The sequence below is a fragment of the Geotrypetes seraphini genome, chromosome 7, assembly GCF_902459505.1.
Source record: "Geotrypetes seraphini chromosome 7, aGeoSer1.1, whole genome shotgun sequence".
Lineage (NCBI taxonomy): Eukaryota > Metazoa > Chordata > Amphibia > Gymnophiona > Dermophiidae > Geotrypetes > Geotrypetes seraphini.
In genome coordinates this window covers 15,536,119-15,554,918 of record NC_047090.1, presented here as the reverse complement: position 1 = coordinate 15,554,918, position 18,800 = coordinate 15,536,119, and the positions used below count along the sequence as shown (strand labels likewise).

The 18,800-nt window shown below is 44.9% G+C and overlaps 1 protein-coding gene across 1 annotated transcript in view; it reads right to left on the bottom strand.

The window, feature by feature from the left end:
- Positions 1 to 18,800, bottom strand: part of TRHDE (thyrotropin releasing hormone degrading enzyme) — a 404,597-nt gene that overhangs the window by 312,907 nt on the left and 72,890 nt on the right. The window contains exon 3 of the mRNA XM_033951769.1: positions 14,953 to 15,079. Coding sequence (XP_033807660.1) covers positions 14,953 to 15,079 — 127 coding nt within the window. The remainder of the gene's footprint in view (positions 1 to 14,952; positions 15,080 to 18,800) is intronic.

The window sequence follows — 18,800 nt, the reverse complement described above, 5'->3', positions numbered from 1 at the left end:
TCATATCCAGGGCAGGATTAATTCGTTGAGGGCCCCTAGGCACACAAGTACTCTGGTCCCCCCTGCCCCGCCCCACCCCACCATGCGCCCAGGCGGAAACAGGAAGCTGCGTCAGAGGGAAGCTTTGGGTAAGCAGCACCACTTGCACAATTACAGTTCCCGTTGCCTTTCTTACCCGCGTTGCTTGCTTGTCTTACTTTCCATCAATGGAGGGGGGGCTGCGTTGCTGATCGGGGGGGGCCCGCGTTGCCGATCGATGCTGTAGGGGGCCCATCGCCATTTGGAAAAAACAATGTTGATGCCCTCCTTCGTCGGGCCCCCCTGACCATTTCGGGCCCTAGGCACGTGCCTGCTTGGCCTATTGGTTAATCCTGCCCTGATCATATCAAGCAGCATTATGGGGTAAAGACCTGGAACATCTGATTATGCTATCTGATTCCTATGTGGAATTTAGGAGACATTTAAAGACATATTTATTCTTGAAATACATAGGCAACCAACTGGCATGGATATTGTAATGAATTACCTAGATCATCAAAGTATTATTTCTAATTATCTGGCTATCTAATTTGTCTCATAAGAACATAAGAAGTTGCCTCCGCTGGGTCAGACCAGAGGACCATCGTGCCCAGCAGCCCGCTCCCGAGGTGGCCCATCAGGTCCATGACCTGTAAAGTGATCCTTTGTCTGAAACCCTTCATTCCCCTTTTTCCTTCTATCTATTAACCTTTCATACTCCTATCTCTACCCCTATCTGTATCCCTCAATCCCAGAAACCTTCAGGAATTTATCCAATCCCTCTTTGAAACCCCGTAATGTACTCTGTCCTATCACAACCTCCGGAAGCGTATTCCAGGTGTCCGCCACCCTCTGAGTGAAAAAGAATTTCCTAGCATTGATTCAGAACCTGTCCCCTTTCAATTTCTCTGAGTGTCCAATAGGCTGAAGAATCTGTCCCTCTCCACCTTCTCTATGCCTTTCATGATCTTGTATGTCTCTATCATGTCTCCTCTGAGTCTCCGCTTCTCCAGGGAGAAGAGCCTCAGCCTTTCTAACCTGTCTGCGTATGAAAGGTTTTCCATACCTTTTATCATTCTTGTCACTCTTCTCTGAACCCTCTCAAGTATCGCCATGTCCTTCTTTAAGTACGGTGTATTCTTTTTAATTTTTTGTAAACTGCACAGAACTTTACAGTCCTGCAGTATATAAATTGATGATGACTATTATTATTAATGTAGCTGCTGTAAAAAAAGAAGCAATTGATGTTGATCCAATCAATCACAGTTAAGATAGCTGTAAGTACAGAAATGATGCAAATTCATATGCAGAAAATGACGCAGACCCAACATGGTCCATGTTTCGGCTAAAAAACAGTCTTCCTCGAGGGGGGGGGTCCAAGAAATGATAACAATTGTGGACTTAATTGGGAACAGTCTAAGAGACTACACACAACAAATTTTAAACTCTTTTTTTTTCTTTTCTATCCTATCATAGATTGTATTTCTAATCTCCATTTTATTTTTAAAATTGTATTTTAATTTGTAAACCGCATAGATGTTATTGCCAATGTGGTATATCAAATGTAATTAAAACGTGGATCCATATGTAAAACTCTATTCTACGAGTATAAATGGCACCTGAAGTTAGATGCTCAGATCAGTGCACCTAGCCAATCAAGCTTATCACAAGCAATTAGCAACTCATAATTAGCAAAAATAAGAATTAATTGGATGGTAGACACCTACCACTTTCAGGTAGGTGACTAGTCCAAGATGTCTACCGGAAAGTAGACATGGTTAGGTGCAGATCGTGGGCATGTTTGGTATGGTAGGTGCTTAGCCACCAGTATTTCGGCCAAGAAAACCCTGGCCTAAATAAGGAGGGCCTTAGATAAGGACGTCTACAGGTACTGGTAGGTATGATTCTCTAAATTTATTCATTTTGTTTTCTATTTCGTTCTCCCCAAAGAGCTTAGAACGGGTTACAGGTTAACAGGTTACAATTTGCCATAGTTATAGTATAAGTATTTTTGTTTTTTTTGTTTGGAGTGGGGGGGTTGGTACAAGTTTTTATCCTAACTCAACACATACTAGGGATCTAATACCAATATAGTATACCCTTGTGAATTCGCGGTTCCGAATTCGCAGGCTCAGTAATTCGTGTGGAGGGGGGGTTTCTTTATAACTCTCCTCCCTGTGCCTATCTGACATTCATCTCCAGCCGCTCTTCCTTCCATGACGCAGGCGCACTTTGAAGTCAAACTCTTCGGATAGTGAGGTTTTGAGTCTACGGGGGCTCGCGTGGTTCCAACAGCGTTTCACTAAACTGCGCAGGTGTGAAGGACGAGGCGGGGCACGTGCGCTGTGGAAAGAGGAGTTTTGGGTTTCACGCCAGAGGCTGGTGCGAGGAGGAGGGAGGTGAGGGGGCTGGGGCGAAATGGCTATTGCTGCTGTGACCTGAGGGAGCCGTTGGGTCTGTGTTCTGTCTGGTGCTGGCGAGAGGGCGGGGCTGGAGCAAGAGAGGAGTAGGAGGAGTGCCAATTACAGTACTCTTCCGATATTCGCAGTTTTTCAACATTCGCGGTCACTCCGAGAACGTAACCCCCATGAATTTCGTGGGAATACTGTATACATATACATTTGCCATCGTTAGAGTGCAAGTTTTATCAATATAAGTTTTTATTCTAATGTGACACATACCAAGGATCTGGTACCTCTATACATTTACACTTCTTTGTAATCTATTGACCTTAGGCAGGGGAGTTAGGCGAAGAGGTATGTTTTTATTGCTTTCCTAAAGTTGAGGAGTCCTTTAAAGGATCTTGGTGCCTAATTTAAGATTGACATGTGATAAGCACCACGTTCTTCAAGTTATAGATGCCATTTATATCCCTAATGAATATGCATGAGAGAGATTTGCATACCTGTCACTTCCATTATATGCAAATCTCTCTCATGCATATTCATTAGGGATATCTTGAAAACCCGACTGGCTGGGGGTCCCCCAGGACAGGTTTGGGAACCACTGGTTTAAAAGGTGAACCAACATGATCCAACTAACGCTCTTTTTCTGCTCTCCTTTCTAATGTTCTTGAGAAGATTTTTCTCTGAAGCTATTGTCTCATGGGCAAGTTCTTCCTGAAATCCTTTTTGACCTGCCTTATTATTTTGTACCAGGTCCTGCTTTCCGTGTTTAAAGGATGCCTCTTTTGGCTGTAAGAGACTCTTTCACAGCACTGATAACCATTCTAGCAGCTGTCTTCTTTCACTTAAGAAATACATTTTATCTGCTTCTTGCAGGCTTTGGATCCTTACAAGGGTTCCTTTTAATTTCCTTCTAACTAATTCTTCATTTTTTTTTTTTAAGTTAAATGCTAATGCACTATTTTTTTTTATTATTCTTCCACCGGCTTTTATGCCCAAATTAATTATAATTGCTATGCCGAGCAAGTCTAGCACCACAAACCCTTGCCCCAGGGGCATCTGCGAGGGCAATGACACTCAAGAGAAATGAGGTCCTGACACAAGAGAGGTTGAGTGGCAACAAATCATTTTCTCCTCAAATCCAGAGCCCTGGAGGAATGGATTTTACAAACTGTAAAGCCATTAGGATGATTAGCTCTTGGTGATAGAATTAAGTCATTGGATTATTTTGAGAAGTAACTTAGATAACCCAAAACATACTGTTTTAAAGACAAGATTCTTGTCGAAACGTTCATATTGTTTACAAAACTATCTGGCTGACGCTACATAGCATCAACTATTACAAATCAAAAAAAAGAAAGAAATTAAGGTGTCGATATTCAGCTCCTGGTGGTCAATGGTTTTCAGGCCACCTGAACTGAGCTTGAATATTCTGCAATGGACCACATCAAAGTACCAGCAGTCTAGGTTACAGCTGTCACCCAGAAGCTAAAAGCATACTGATCGATAGTAGCTCAATGGATCAAGTTAGGACAGCCTTTCTGTTGTCCTAACTTTACTTACTTAGCTGGCTAGCAGTCTGACCAGTTAAGCCAACCAGTTAAGTTCCAACTCTGCCCAGTCTCTGCCCCCAGACTGCTCCAGAACTAAGCAGAAAATGCTTAATTCTGCCGGATAGCCAGAAGTCAACAGGGGGATAAGCAGGCAAGAGCCTCTCCTCCCCTAAAGTTCCATTCTCACTACAGCTCCTTGTGATCCTGGCAAAATCACTTAACCCTTCATAACCCCAGGTGCAAAACTTAGACCGTGAGCTCACAAGGGATAGAAAAAGTGCCTGCACGTGTAAACTCTTCTGATTGTACCACAGAAAGACAATATAGCACATCCATGACCACTGTTTCCTCTAAGCCAGTGGTCTCAAACTCAAACCCTTTGCAGGGCCACATTTTGGAGGGCCTCAGAAAAAAATAGTTAATGCCTTATTAAAGAAATGACCATTTTGCATGAGGTGAAACTCTTTATAGTTTATAAGTCTTTCCTTTTGGCTAAGTTTTAATAATAATATTGTAATTTATAGCTAAACAGACATATGATCAAGAAATTGTTTTATTTTACTTTTGTGATTATGATAAACATACCGAGGGCCTCAAAATAGTACCTGGTGGGCCACATGTGGCCCCCGGGCCGCGTGTTTGAGACCACTGCTCTAAACAAAGTGGAAGTCCTTCACTTAGAGTCCTGCCAGTGGGGGGGGGGCTCTTTCACTGTCACATTTTCAATAATGAGGAACAGGTAGGGGTTACCAGATTTTTGGTCAAGAAGAAGCGTGGACCCGTCCCGTTCTGCCCTCGGCCCTGCCTCATTCTGCCCCTTCAACTCCAGCCTCACACAAACCTCATCTCTTCAGGGCTGTGTCTGGAGGGCATATGCGCATGCATGCAACTGACACAAGGATGCATCACACACGTGCGTCGCACGTGAGCATGCCTGTATGTGACGTCACCGTGTCGCATCCGGGCATGCGCGGATGTCCTCCAGATGCCGCCCCGATCGCAACACTTCTCACAACCCGGACAGAGCGCCGAGTTTTGAAAAGCCGTCCAGAAGCCTGGACAGCCCTCTAAAAAGAGGCCATGTCCGGGTAAATCCGGACCTCTGGTAACCCTAGGAACAGCCAAGTTTAGACCCAGTATGGCTATTCTTAGGTGGGCTTCAAAAATGGAACCAGCAAATAAACGTGCACCAGGATTGAGCACATCCTGACTCAGAAATCTTTCAGTTCCCCTCTCAATAAGAACATAAGAATAGCCTTACTGGGTCAGATCAATGGTCCATCACGGTGGCCAATCCAGGTCACTAGTACCTGTCCAAAGCCCAAGGAGTAGCAGCATTCCATTCAGAACCCTATAGAATAGCAAGATTCCAAACAAAAGATTCTGGAACCCCAAAGCGTAGCAACATTCCATAAAGAAACCCATGTAATAGCAAGATTCCGTAATCCCAAAGAGTAACAAGATTCCAGAATCCCAAAGAGTAGCAACATTCCCTGCTGCCTATCCAGGGCAAGCACTGGTTTCCCCCATGTCTCTCTCAATAACAGACTATGGACTTTTCCTCCAGGAACTTGTCCAAACCTTTCTTAAAACCAGCTACGCTATCGCCTCTTACCACAACCTCTGGTAACGCGTTCCAGAGCTTAACTATTCTCTGAGTGAAAAAATATTTCCTCCTATTGGTTTTAAAAGTATTTCCCTGTAACTAGAGAATGACACGGGGAAAAAATCTGTCCCCGTCACCGCCCCGTCCCCGTCCCACCATCCTCTGCACCGCCCCGTCACCGCCGTTCCCTTCACCGCCCCGTCACCGTCACCACAATCCCTTTCACCGCCCCGTCACCGCCACTGCCATCCCATTCACCGCCCCGTCACCGTCACTGCAGCATGCATAAAAGCCTCAAACAGGTATGATTTTATATACTTATCTTTATTAACGTATTCCCATGGGTTACATACTGAACATGTGCTGGATTCCTCCATTCTTGCAGCACATGTTCAGGAATAGGATTCAGTAACCCATGGGAATGGACACAGCACACTACTACACTAGTACTCAGATTAAAAAAAAAAAAAGAACCAGCTCCCATCTCAGCCAGACTTCCATCTCCAACCGGTCAAAGAATCCCCTCCACCCCCACCCCTGCCGCCGCTGCCGCCAACCCTGGGCAGGCAAGTAGTAGGAAAGTGTGCATCTTACCTTTACTTGTAGCGCCGAAGTTTTCAATGAAATTTCAGCTCCTCCAAGTCTGCAGCAGTGACTCCTTTCCAATCCAGGCAGCGACTCCAAAAAAAATCCTGGGCTTGCCTCTCAGTTCCAAAATCCCCCGATTTCCAATCGCTACTGCAACCCATTAAATATCATGTGTGGCAGTAGCGATTGGCCCACTTCTTGAGCAGGAAAGAACTGACTAATGAGGAGCCAGAATATTGAAGGGGGCGGAGTCAGGCAATGTGCAAGTCGGGTGGAGAGAGACGAATTGGAGGAGACCACATGGCCGACAAGCATGGCCGCCGGAAAAAAATCAGACACCTGTCCCGAGGTGAACCGAACACACGGTGAAGACCCGGTAAATCGCGGTATGTAGAAGGGGATACATTTGCCTGCGGGGACAAATCTTTTCACCGTTTTTGCGGGCGGTGAAAACTTTTGTCCCCGTGTCTGCAGTGATTTGGCTATGGAGTCTCCATAGCCCGCAGCCAAACCACAGCCACGCCGCGGTTCCCCGCGGGGATCGCTCCCCATGTCATTCTCTACCTGTAACTTCATCGAGTGTCCCCCTAGTCTTTGTCATTTTTGACGGCGTGAAAAATCGATCCGCTTGTGCCCGCTCTACTCCGCTCAGGATTTTGTAGACTTCAATCCTATCTCCTCTCTATATAAAATCGAGCTTCACATGTGGATACAGTCAACACCGCGTACAGAGGTGGGCATTAACTGCCGAAACTCTGCAGCTGCCTCCACGTGAACTGTAAGACACGCTCTCAGCCCATTCCCTACCTCCTTCCAATTCGGGCTGTTGGCAGAAGCCTGAGCTGAATCCCACATTACTGTAACTGCTTAATGCGTTGAAGTAAATAGGCCACTTATCAAGCACTGAACAACTGCGGCTGATTGCATTTTGCTGTCATGTGCTCTCATTTTCAAAACAACCCAAAAGAAATGTTATTATCTTCATGTTGTTTTTCAAAGAAATCACAACCCTAGCGGATTGTAAACCTGATGTTACTTAGGTCAGGAGGTAAACAGGGTTCTCGAGTATTTTATAAAAAGCTCTGTGGAATAAAGTACAGTAAAAACCTTGGTTTGCGAGCATAATTCATTCAGGAAGCATGCTTGCAATCCAAAGCACTCGTATATCAAAGCGAATTTCCCCATAGGAAATAATGGAAACTCCAGACGATTCGTTCCACAACCCAAAATACTGGACTGCATAAAATATAGTGCGAAAGATTTGCGCACTTGTACAGCGCGCTTGAACTGCGGGCGAATTGGGCGTGATGCCTATATTACGCTCAGCCGCGCTCAGCGTGAGATGTGCATATGTTGTGCGCGCTTGAACTCGATTTCGGGAGGGGAACCCCCCCCTTGTGTGTGCTTTATCATATTCGGTCAACAGTCACAAAGTGTGTGAGATTGTCAAAAGGTACAGGCTTACGTTACAAGTGCATCCCAATGTAAGGGGTTTACCCAAGTTTGCGTTCAGCGATGCGATGTGACGTGCATATATTGTGCGTATTTGATGTGACATAGAAACATAGAAAAATGACGGCAGATAAGGGCCATAGCCCATCAAGTCTACCCACTCTACTGACCTACCCCCCCCATAGTCTGTTCTCCTAGAGATCCCGCTCCTAATGACCCATCCTTAACTTCACCCTCTTAGGGACCCCACATGGGCATCCCATTTGCTCTTAAAATCTGGCACGCTGTTGGCCGATTACCTGTACTGGAAACTCGTTCCAATGATCAACCACTCTTTTGGTGAAGAAATACTTCCTGGTGTCGCCATGAAATTTCCCGCCCCTGAGTTTGAGCGGATGCCCTCTTGTGGTTGATGGTCCCTTGAGAAGGAAAATATCTTCTTCCACCTTGATACGTCCGGTGATATATTTAAACGTCTCGATCATGTCTCCCCTCTCCCTGCGTTCTTCGAGGGAGTAGAGCCGTAAATTGTTCAGCCTCTCTTCGTATGAGAGATCCTTGAGCCCCGAGACCATCCTGATGGCCATACGTTGAACTGACTCTGCTCTCAGCACATCTTTACAGTAATGTGGCCTCCAAAATTGCACACAGTATTCCAGATGTGGTCTCACCATGGTTCTGTATAATGGCATGATGACTTCAGGCTTCCAGCTGACGGAAATTCTTTTTCATTGAAAGGGTGGTTGATCGCAGGAATAGTCTTCCACTTCAGGTTATTGAGGCCAGCAGCGTGCCTGATTTTAAGGCCAAATGGGATAGACACGTGAGATCTATTCACAGAGAAAGGTAGGGGAGTGTCATTGGGGTGGGCAGACTAGATGGGCCGTGGCCCTTATCTGCCGTCTATTTCTATGTTTCTATGTTCTATGTTTCTATACAACCCAACATCTGTCTTGCCTTAGATGAAGCCTTCTCCACTTGATTGGCAGCTTTCATATCTGCACTGATGGTCACTCCCAAATCTCATTCTGTTGTCGTCCTAGCTAAGGTCTCACCATTTAAGGTGTACGTTCTGCACGGATTTCTGCTGCCGAGGTGCATGACCTTGCATTTCTTGGCGTTGAAGCCCAGCTGACAGGTCGATGACAAAAGTTCCAACAAAAGCAGGTCGCGCGTCATACTATCGTGTAAATTGGAGCCGCTCACTATGTTACATGAACGTACTGCAAGACAACGCTCGTTGATCAAGATAAAATTTAATGAAAATGTTCGCTATCCAAGGTTTGACTGTACTTTTTGTAAAATACATCTAGAGACAGAGAGAAATATTTGTGTGCCTGCCAGAGCCTCCAGCATCAACAGCCATTTCAGAACCATACACGTTAACAAAGAGGAGCCCACATCACTTAGGTCTTTACTTTCAACTATGCCTGACATGAATTTACTGCTTCTCTAGATAGTTTCAAATGGGGTATGGAAAGGGACGAATAAACAGTTAGCTGGTGTGTTTCAAATTTAAATACTGTGGGGTTTTGTTTTGTTTTTTTAATATGATTGCGTGTATAAACAGAAATATTAACAACTACTAGTCTTTAAGCCCGTTACATTAACGGGTGCTAGAATAGATCTGTCTGTCTGTCTGTCTGTGTTTCTTTATCTCTCTCTCCTTGGCCGCTGTCTGTATCCTTCTGTCTCCCCCCCCAACCCGAGCAAAGCTGTCTGCCCCCAGCACACACCTCCACCCCAAAGCAGCCCCCTTTCCCTCTCCCTAACTGTCTCTCCATTGCCCTCTTCTGTCTTCCCCCCAGAGCAAAGCTGTGTGTCCCCAGCACACCTCCCCCCAAAGCAGCCCCCTTTCCCTCTCCCTATCTCTCCATGGCTCCTTCTGTCTTCTCCCAGCACCCCCCCCCCAAAGCAGTCCCCTTTCCCTCTCCCTGTCTCTCCATAGCCCCTTCTGTCTTCCCCCCAGAGCAAAGCTGTTTGCCCCAAGCACACCCCTCCCCCCAAAGCAGCCCCCTTTCCCTCTCTCTGTCTCTCCAGGGCCCCTTCTGTCTTCCCCCCAGAGCAAAGCTGTCTGTCCCCAGCACACCTCCCCCCCAAAGCAGCCCCCTTTCCCTCTCCCTATCTCTCCATGGCCCCTTCTGTCTCCTTCCAGAACAAAGCTGTCTGTCCCCAGCAAACCTCCCCTCCAAAGCAGCCCCCTTTCCCTCTCCCTGTCTCTCCATGGCCCCTTCTGTCTTCCCCCTCAGAGCAAAACTGTCTGTCCCCAGCACACCTCCCCACCAAAGCAGCCCCATTTCCCTCTCCCTATCCATGGCCCCTTCTGTCTCCCCCCCAGCACACCCCTCCCCCCAAAGCAGCCCCCTTTCCCTTTCCCTCTCCCCCTGGATCCCGGTATTGATCCCCTTCTTACCCTCCCTCCATCCCGGCGTTTTCTGGCCTGCTCCTCTTCAAAGCAGCCTGCGATCGTGGTGGCCGGCTTTAGCGAACCTAGCAGGCCGCTCTCCAATTCAGTAGCACATTCCCTCTGACGCGATCCTGAGGTTGGAGAGCGGCCTGCGAGGTTCTTTAAAGCCGGCCACGATCGCAGGCTGCTCTAAAGAGGAGGATCAGCGGCGGCAGCGGCGAGTGAGGGCGGGAGATGACGCGGCGAGGACACGGGCAGGGAGCGAGCACAATAGTGCGAGTGAGGGCAGGCGGCGAGTGAGAGGCAGTGGCGAGTGAGGGCGGGCGGTGACGCGACGAGGACGCTGGCAGGGAGAGAGCACAGTCGCGCGCCTTCAGCCACCGAACGCACCTCCAGCCCCTGCAAGCGCTGTGAGGTGTCAAACAGAATACTGCCACAGAAGCACACTTCACGGCGCCAGGAATCACAAATTTTCAAGAGCGCAAGCGCGCTCTAGGGTTTTATTATTATAGATATGTTCTCAGAAGGTTATCACTAAGATCTTTTTAGATCAGTGTGTCTCACAGAGGATTCATTAATCAAAGGACCCATGACCCCTGACGCAGATGCTTAGTAGCCAAAACAGAGTCCCTTGCGGAGAATTTAATGGTATGAAGTCTGAACCACATCCACCTGTGGAGGTCCTTACTGACCTACAAATGCACTCACTTAGCTGCCCCCACTATCTCGCTTCACTTATCTCCCCCTATGTTCCCCCCTGTGAGCTCCACTCAGCTGGTAGGTGTCCCCCCCCCCTCAATCTGTGCCCTTCTCTTCCTCTGCCAACTCCAGACTCCATCCCTTCTGCCTTGCTGCACCGTATGCATGGAACAAGCTGCCCGAATCCCAATGGCGGGCTTCGTCTCTGGCAGTGTTCAAGGCCCAGTTAAAAGCCCACCTCTTTGAGAGTGCTTTCGACTTCTAACTCCTATATGTCATGTCTGTCTGTCCAAGTTAGATTGTAAGCTCTTCCGAGCAGGACCATCTATAAATGTCAGCCCACCTCTTTGAGAGTGCTTTCGACTCCTAACTCCTCTCACCTTGGGTTCTGCATCCCTTACCCTATGTATCAGGTCTGATTGTAAGCTCTTCTATGTAGGGACTGTGTATTAAATGTCAAAATGTATAGTGCTGTGTACGCCTTTCAGTGCTATATAAGTGATAAATAGGAGCGGTAGTATGTTGTTGCATCATATATGTGAATCACATGTAAATACCAGTTTTCCCAAACTACACACACACACAAGAAACCAATTAAGTAACCTAATGAAAGAACATAAGAACATAAAGAATACCTCCGCTGGGTCAGACCTGAGGCCCAGCAGTCCACTCACGCGGCGGCCCAACAGGTCCAGGACCTGTGCAGTGATCCTCTATTTATACCCTTCTTTCCCCCTATCCAGCAGGAAATTGTCCAATCCTTTCTTGAACCCCAGTATCGTTCTCTGCCCTATTACGCCCTCTGGAAGCGCATTCCAGGTGCCCACCACTCGGGTAAAGAAGAACTTCCTAGCATTCGTTTTGAATCTGTCCCCTTTCAACTTTTCCGAATGCCCTCTTGTTCTCCTATTTTTCGAAAGTTTGAAGAATCTCTCCCTCTCTACTCTCTCTATGCCCTTCATGATCTTGTAAGTCTCTATCATATCCCCTCTAAGTCTCCTCTTCTCCAGGGAAAAGAGTCCCAGTTTCTCCAATCTTTTCCTCTCTCTCTCTCTCTCTCTTTCTATCTCTCTCTCTTTCTATCTCTCTCTCTTTCTATCTCTCTCTCTCTCTTTCTCTCTATCTCTCTCTTTCTATCTCTCTCTTTCTATCTCTCTCTCTCTCTCTTTCTATCTCTCTCTCTATATATATTTCTGTCTCTCTACCTTTCTCTCTCTCTTTCTATCCCTCTCTATGCCCTTCATGATCTTGTAAGTCTCTATCATATCCCCTCTAAGTCTCCACTTCTCCAGGGAAAAGAGTCCCAGTTTCTCCAATCTTTCTCTCTCTCTCTCTCTCTCTTTCTCTCTCTCTCTCTATTTCTGTCTCTCTCCCTTTCTCTCTCTCTTTCTTTCTATCTCTCTCTCTCTATTTCTCTCTGTCTCCCTTTCTCTCTCTCTTTCTATCCCTCTCTACTCTCTCTATGCCCTTCATGATCTTATAAGTCTCTATCATATCCCCTCTAAGTCTCCTCTTCTCCAGGGAAAAGAGTCCCAGTTTCTCCAATCTTTCTCTATCTATCTATCTCTATTTCTGTCTCTCTCCCTTTCTCTCTCTCTTTCTTTCTCTCTCTCTCTCTCTCTATTTCTGTCTCTCTACCTTTCTGTCTCTCTTTCTATCCCTCTCTACTCTCTCTATGCCCTTCATGATCTTGTAAGTCTCTATCATATCCCCTCTAAGTCTCCTCTTCTCCAGGGAAAAGAGTCCCAGTTTCTCCAATCTTTCTCTCTCTCTTTCTCTCTCTCTCTATTTCTGTCTCTCTCCCTTTCTCTCTCTCTTTCTTTCTATCTCTCTTTCTCTCTATTTCTCTCTGTCTCCCTTTCTGTCTCTCTTTCTATCCCTCTCTACTCTCTCTATGCCCTTCATGATCTTATAAGTCTCTATCATATCCCCTCTAAGTCTCCTCTTCTCCAGGGAAAAGAGTCCCAGTTTCTCCAATCTTTCTCTCTTTCTCTCTCTCTCTATTTCTGTCTCTCTCCCTTTCTCTCTCTCTTTCTTTCTATCTCTCTCTCTCTATTTCTCTCTGTCTCCCTTTCTCTCTCTCTTTCTATCCCTCTCTACTCTCTCTATGCCCTTCATGATCTTATAAGTCTCTATCATATCCCCTCTAAGTCTCCTCTTCTCCAGGGAAAAGAGTCCCAGTTTCTCCAATCTTTCTCTATCTATCTATCTCTATTTCTGTCTCTCTCCCTTTCTCTCTCTCTTTCTTTCTCTCTCTCTCTCTCTATTTCTGTCTCTCTTTCTATCCCTCTCTACTCTCTCTATGCCCTTTATGATCTTGTAAGTCTCTATCATATCCCCTCTAAGTCTCCTCTTCTCCAGGGAAAAGAGTCCCAGTTTCTCCAATCTTTCTCTCTCTCTCTCTTTCTCTCTCTCTCTCTCTATTTCTGTCTCTCTACCTTTCTGTCTCTCTTTCTATCCCTCTCTACTCTCTCTTTGCCCTTCATGATCTTGTAAGTCTCTATCATATCCCCTCTAAGTCTCCTCTTCTCCAGGGAAAAGAGACCCAATTTTCCATCCCTTTTATCAGATGTGTCGCTCTCCTCTGAACCCTCTCGAGTAACGCCATATCCTTCTTAAGGTACGGTGACCAATATTGGACGCAGTACTCCAGATGCGGACGCACCATCGCCCGATACAACGGCAGGATAACTTCTTTCGTTCTGGTTGTAATACTCTTCTTTGATTATGCCTAGCATTCTATTTGCCTTCTTAGCGGTCGCTGCGCACTGTGCCGTCGGTTTTATTGTCATGTCCACCATTATCCACAAGTCCCTTTCTTGGGTACTCTCATTCAATAACATCCCTCCCATCGTATAGTTGTATCTCTTTGAACTTTTGATATAAACTATAAACAGCACAGAGGCCTCAATCACTGCTAAGGACCCTTGACCCAAACACTTACAACTACCTCAAAGCAAGTGTAAATACCAATGGGGATTTTTTTTTTTTTTAATGCAAATTCCCATTGTAAAATACAAAAAAAATATATATATATTATTTTGGTCTGCCCAAACCAGGTCAGAACATCTGCCCGCCTTCTAGCCTAAACCTCTCTTATCTTCTGCATATGTAAAACTCGGCACACACCATGTGACGCACCTTTTTACACGTGAAACACCAGTTTTTATAAATGCAGAATCCAAGCCGACCTTCTAAATGGCATCCCTTGTGCGGTAACTGGTGCCCCTTAGGTCACTGGCTGGATACCGTGCTTATCTACAAAGCCCCCGTCATGCAGTTTTCAGTGTTCAGTAATGAAATTCCTGGTTAGACAGGAGAGAAAATGATTGTTTTTTTCTAATCTCAAACAAAGCCAGAGCTTCCCGTTCACTCCTCAGACCATCTACGTGAAGGTCCTTTCAGATCCTTAGCAGAGGACCAGCTATTCGTTTCTTCAACACAGAGCACTGCGATAAAGCTATTAGGACCCAAAGGTAAATATGACCATGTCACTCCCTTGTATACACAAGATCATTGGCTCGCAATTGCATATCGAATTCAATTCAAAATTCTTTTGCTCACTCACAAATCATTCCTGGTTATCTTGGCCCTCTAGCAATCCCTCATTCGCCAATGCGCGTTCTAAGATCAATACAAGATAACGGACTTGTTCTCCCAGGAGTAAGCAGAGCAAACTGGGAATCGAGGCGTGCAAAAGCCTTTTTCTACTTAGCACCCGGTCTCTGGAATGGCCTCCCTAAAAACATCAGAGCAGAGACGAACGCCAAGGCCTTTAAAACACTTCTTAAAACCCATTTTTTTTCCCAGCAAGCTTTTGGGGCAGATGCTCTAGTAATGGATCGTATCTATTGAAGGTTTTTAGCAGATTATCTTGGAAAAAAAAAAACAACAACCCACAATGTAATCCGTAGGTTGTATTTTAAATTTTGATGATAGAAATTTGTATTTTTGTTGTTGTTGTTGTTCTCTGTGTGCTTTCCTATTTTAATTGGCGTTCCTTTTTATGCTTAGGGCTCCTTTTACTAAGGAGCGTTACGTGTTTTAGCACGCGCTACTTATACGCACGTGGTAAACGCTAACGTGCCCATTAGCGTGCACTGAAGCAGCTAATGCGCCTTTGTAAAAGAGGGAGGTTAGTGTTTATGTAAACCACTGTGAACTCTACGTAAGATTCAGCAGTATATCAAATTTGAATAAACATAAATTAAGATGGCATCTTACCTAATTTCGGCAGAGAATACGGCACCATAAAGTAACCTTCGTAAAACTCCAGAAGCCTCTTTGTTATGTTTAAGGCGTAGTCCCCGGATCCCCTTTGAATCATCTCTGGTCTAGCGTACAATCGCACCTAATTTGAAACAACAGTGAAAACAAAACTGGTTATCCCACTTCTGGTGGTCGAAACCTCTCGTCTCAAAAAAAAGAAAGAAATTAAACAGTCCAATCATCTTCCATTCCTTCTGACACAAATAGTGCCGCCATGCCGCATTAGATGTACCAAAAGCTCACACAGTGGAGGTGAAAATATTTTGAAACTCCAAATTACTTTGTTGTGAGTGTTGCTCAACGCAGCCGTGAAATAAGAAAAAAAAAAAAAAAAAAAAGCAAAACAATGGAAGCCGCGCATGTGTTTTCTAGAGATACGAGCAACAATGGGTAACTATAATGGCCACTCATCTCTTGTGAATGTACGAAGGATATAGGGGGAGCGGAGTTTTATGGTTAATTACAGACACACATTTTTCACTCTTGAAAGTATTATGCAGTTGAGAGGGAAAATAATTCACTCTTTGCTCCTGTCTCTGATACTGTCATTGTTATCCTGAATGAGGCAGAATAAGACCCTATAACCAGTCATTCTTGAGCACAATTAACATTCTTGAAGCTAGTCCAGGGCGCATTCAAGCCTCTATTCAAAAAAGCAATAAATTACTCAAAGTTGCTCACATTTTCTTACATCGTTCACGCACTGGCTTTGTGCTCGATGTAAGAAATCTGATATCAACTGGCTGCCTGCGCAGGCCCCCCCGAAAGAGCAATTTCTTCAGCAAGCGTCTTTTGCAATTGAGCCAGGGCCTGTTAACTCCTGATCACCTTGTAAAACTGTTTCTGCCAGAGCTGTGCGAGCAGGGCGGAGTTGCAGTTGATCTCTTTCTACTTTATTCGACCAAACTTCTTTAAATACTCTTATTCATTCGCTAGTCATTTCAAGTCTAGACTATAGCAATGCATTATATAACATAGTAACATAGTAGATGACGGCAGATAAAGACCCGAATGGTCCATCCAGCCTGCCCAACCTGATTCAATTTAAATTTTTAAATTTTTTCTTCTTAACTATTTCTTAGCTAAAGGCATCACTAAGAAAGAAATAAAACGCCTCCAAATTATTCAAAATACTGCCATTAAAATCATTTCAAAAGCTCGAAAATTCGATCATGTCGCACCACATTTGATTAACGCCCATTGGCTTCCCATAGATCATCGAATTACTTATAAAATAATGTTACTGATACATAAAACCATAGCTTCCGGTCTACCTGATTTCATCAACAGGTTATTAATCCCCCACAACCCCCATCGCACATTACGTTCTTCTTATCAAAACCTGTTATCCAAAGACACATTAGCACCATGCGTACTAATATCTTTTCTGTGACGGCCCCTACCATCTGGAACTCAGCACCAAATTATATAAGAGAAAGTTCATTATATAAGAGAAAGCTTGAAGGCCTTTCTTTTTAAAGATGCATTTGGAGTATAATAGTCCTTTTAAGGACTGTAATGGAACTTCGCTCCTTGCTTTTCTTATTCATTTTAATCTTTTCTACAAAGTGCTAGATTATTTATTTTTTGTTCCCTCCCTTTTGTTTTGATCCTTCTCCCTCTCTTTTTCATTACACAAATGTATTTCTACCCTTTTTCATTTTGTTTCGGTAAGTTAATGTCCGTCTATGTGTTTGACTGTCTGTTTTAATAATTATAATTTGTTTTTAATGTATGCTTTTCTACTCTTTGTTTTTATATATTATGAAAAACCGCTTTGAATTTTGATAAGGTGGTATATCAAATTTTTAAATAAACCTGAAACCTGATCTCCTCAGGGTCCCTCCTGGTCATTTCTATTGTAACTGATGAGCAAGCATCTGGTTTTATTTTTGGACAATGAGAAAAGCTTTCTTGCTCAAATTCTGCGCGTTTCATCACGCGGTTTCACTTACAGCATTTGCTAGTTCCCTTCATCTCATACTTTTTAGGATTTGGTATTCCTAGGCTTACCAGATTTTCGTTAAATAAAATCCAGACGCATAGCCCTACCCCCAGGCCCGCCCAGTTCTGCCCGTCCTGCCCACGTCCTGCCCCAGCCCCGCCCCGCAACCTGTTCTCGTCGGTCAGGCATCTGCGCATGTGTGGATGCAACACAATGACAACATGCATGTGTGCGCGCGTGCGCCTGGCATCGCCGCGTTGCAACCCCGCATGCATGGATGGCGTCCCAATGTGGTCCCAAAGAAGCTTTTCAAAACCCAGACAAAGTGCCAGGTTTTGAAAAGCCAACTGGGCGCCCGGACATGCCCTCTAAAGAGCGTTCACGGAGTAGTTCAACTTCCTTTTTAGGTTGGTCTTCCCTATTCTGTTCAACTGCTCTTTTATCAACGCCCATGAGCCGCCCTGCCCCTCCCATGGCCACACCCCCTTTGCAGACCCACATAGAAACACAGAGGCATTTTTCTCTAAGGCCCCGATTCAATAAACAGCACCTAAAACATAGGCGCTGAGGAGCGTGACGCATAACGCATGTCAGTCTTAAGTTAGGCTCTGTTTATAGACTTGCGCCTAGTAACGACCAGTAGGTGGCCAAACCTTAGGCACACCAGAGTTTTCTTGGCTTAAATACCAGCGCCTAAGTCCAAGACAAGTGCCTACATGAAAAACATGCCCATGATCTGCCCCAACCAGGCCGACTTTCTTGTAGGCTCCTTCCTGAAAGTGGTAGGCGCCTACCAATCTTTTTATTTTGTTTTATTTACTTGAGTTTCTATACCACTTTTATGCCAGTTATGAGGTGCTAATTACTTATCTGCATCAATTAAGCTTTTTAAATAATTACGGCAGGTAACTAGATAGGCTACATACACTAATCTAGGCACCTAACTTTAGGTGTATTTTATAGTATCTGGGCCATGAAGAGAATGGCATGGATATAGTTCAATCAATGATCTGAAACAATGTTAAACTATAGAATTTCGTTTCTGCAAATTGGCACTTAACAAAATAAGATAGCACTCTTTTCAGCTACAGTGGCAAAATAACGTCCAGAATTTAGGAAGTTGGTTGGGCTGAGCCAAGTACAGGACAATCAATCCCTTGTGACATCACTGATGAGGTTGACTCTTATTGGTGGAATGAGGCATTATGACATCACAGTCTCAGTTCTGGTTACCAAAGACTGAAACAGTCTTCACACTACGAGAGGGTGCTAAAAAGTTCTCAGCCCAACCAAGAAGAGAATGACGTGGATACAGTTCAATCAATGATCTGAAACAATGTCAAAACATAGAATATCGTTTCTGCGAATTGGTCCTTAACGAAATAAGATAACACTCTTTTCAGCTACAGTGGCAAAACCACGCTCAGAATTCAGGACGCTGGTTGGTTGGGCTGAGAACTTTCCAGCATCCCCTTGTAAGTGTGTTTTTCATGCAAATCTACTGTTTCTGCCTCGTTTTGGCACCTTGCATCCCATTATGACACTTTTCCATGCCAAATTTTCAGTGCAGAAACAGTGCCTAACATTTGGCACTATATAAAGAACTCCCTGACTGTTTCATATTTGCTCTTAAGGCGCAGTAAGTGCAAAATCATACCACACTTCAGTAAAAGGACCCCTATGTAACTGAGCACAGGAATTAGTGCAACTCAGCCTGCATTAAGTTATCACGCACCGATTCCCAGGTTAACAGCTTAACATGGTTTAATAAAAGACCCCTATGATTGAAGGCCTACTCGCATGCACAAAACTGCACCACAGCTTATGTTGCGAATCTTCCACGGCTTTACTGCTTAAG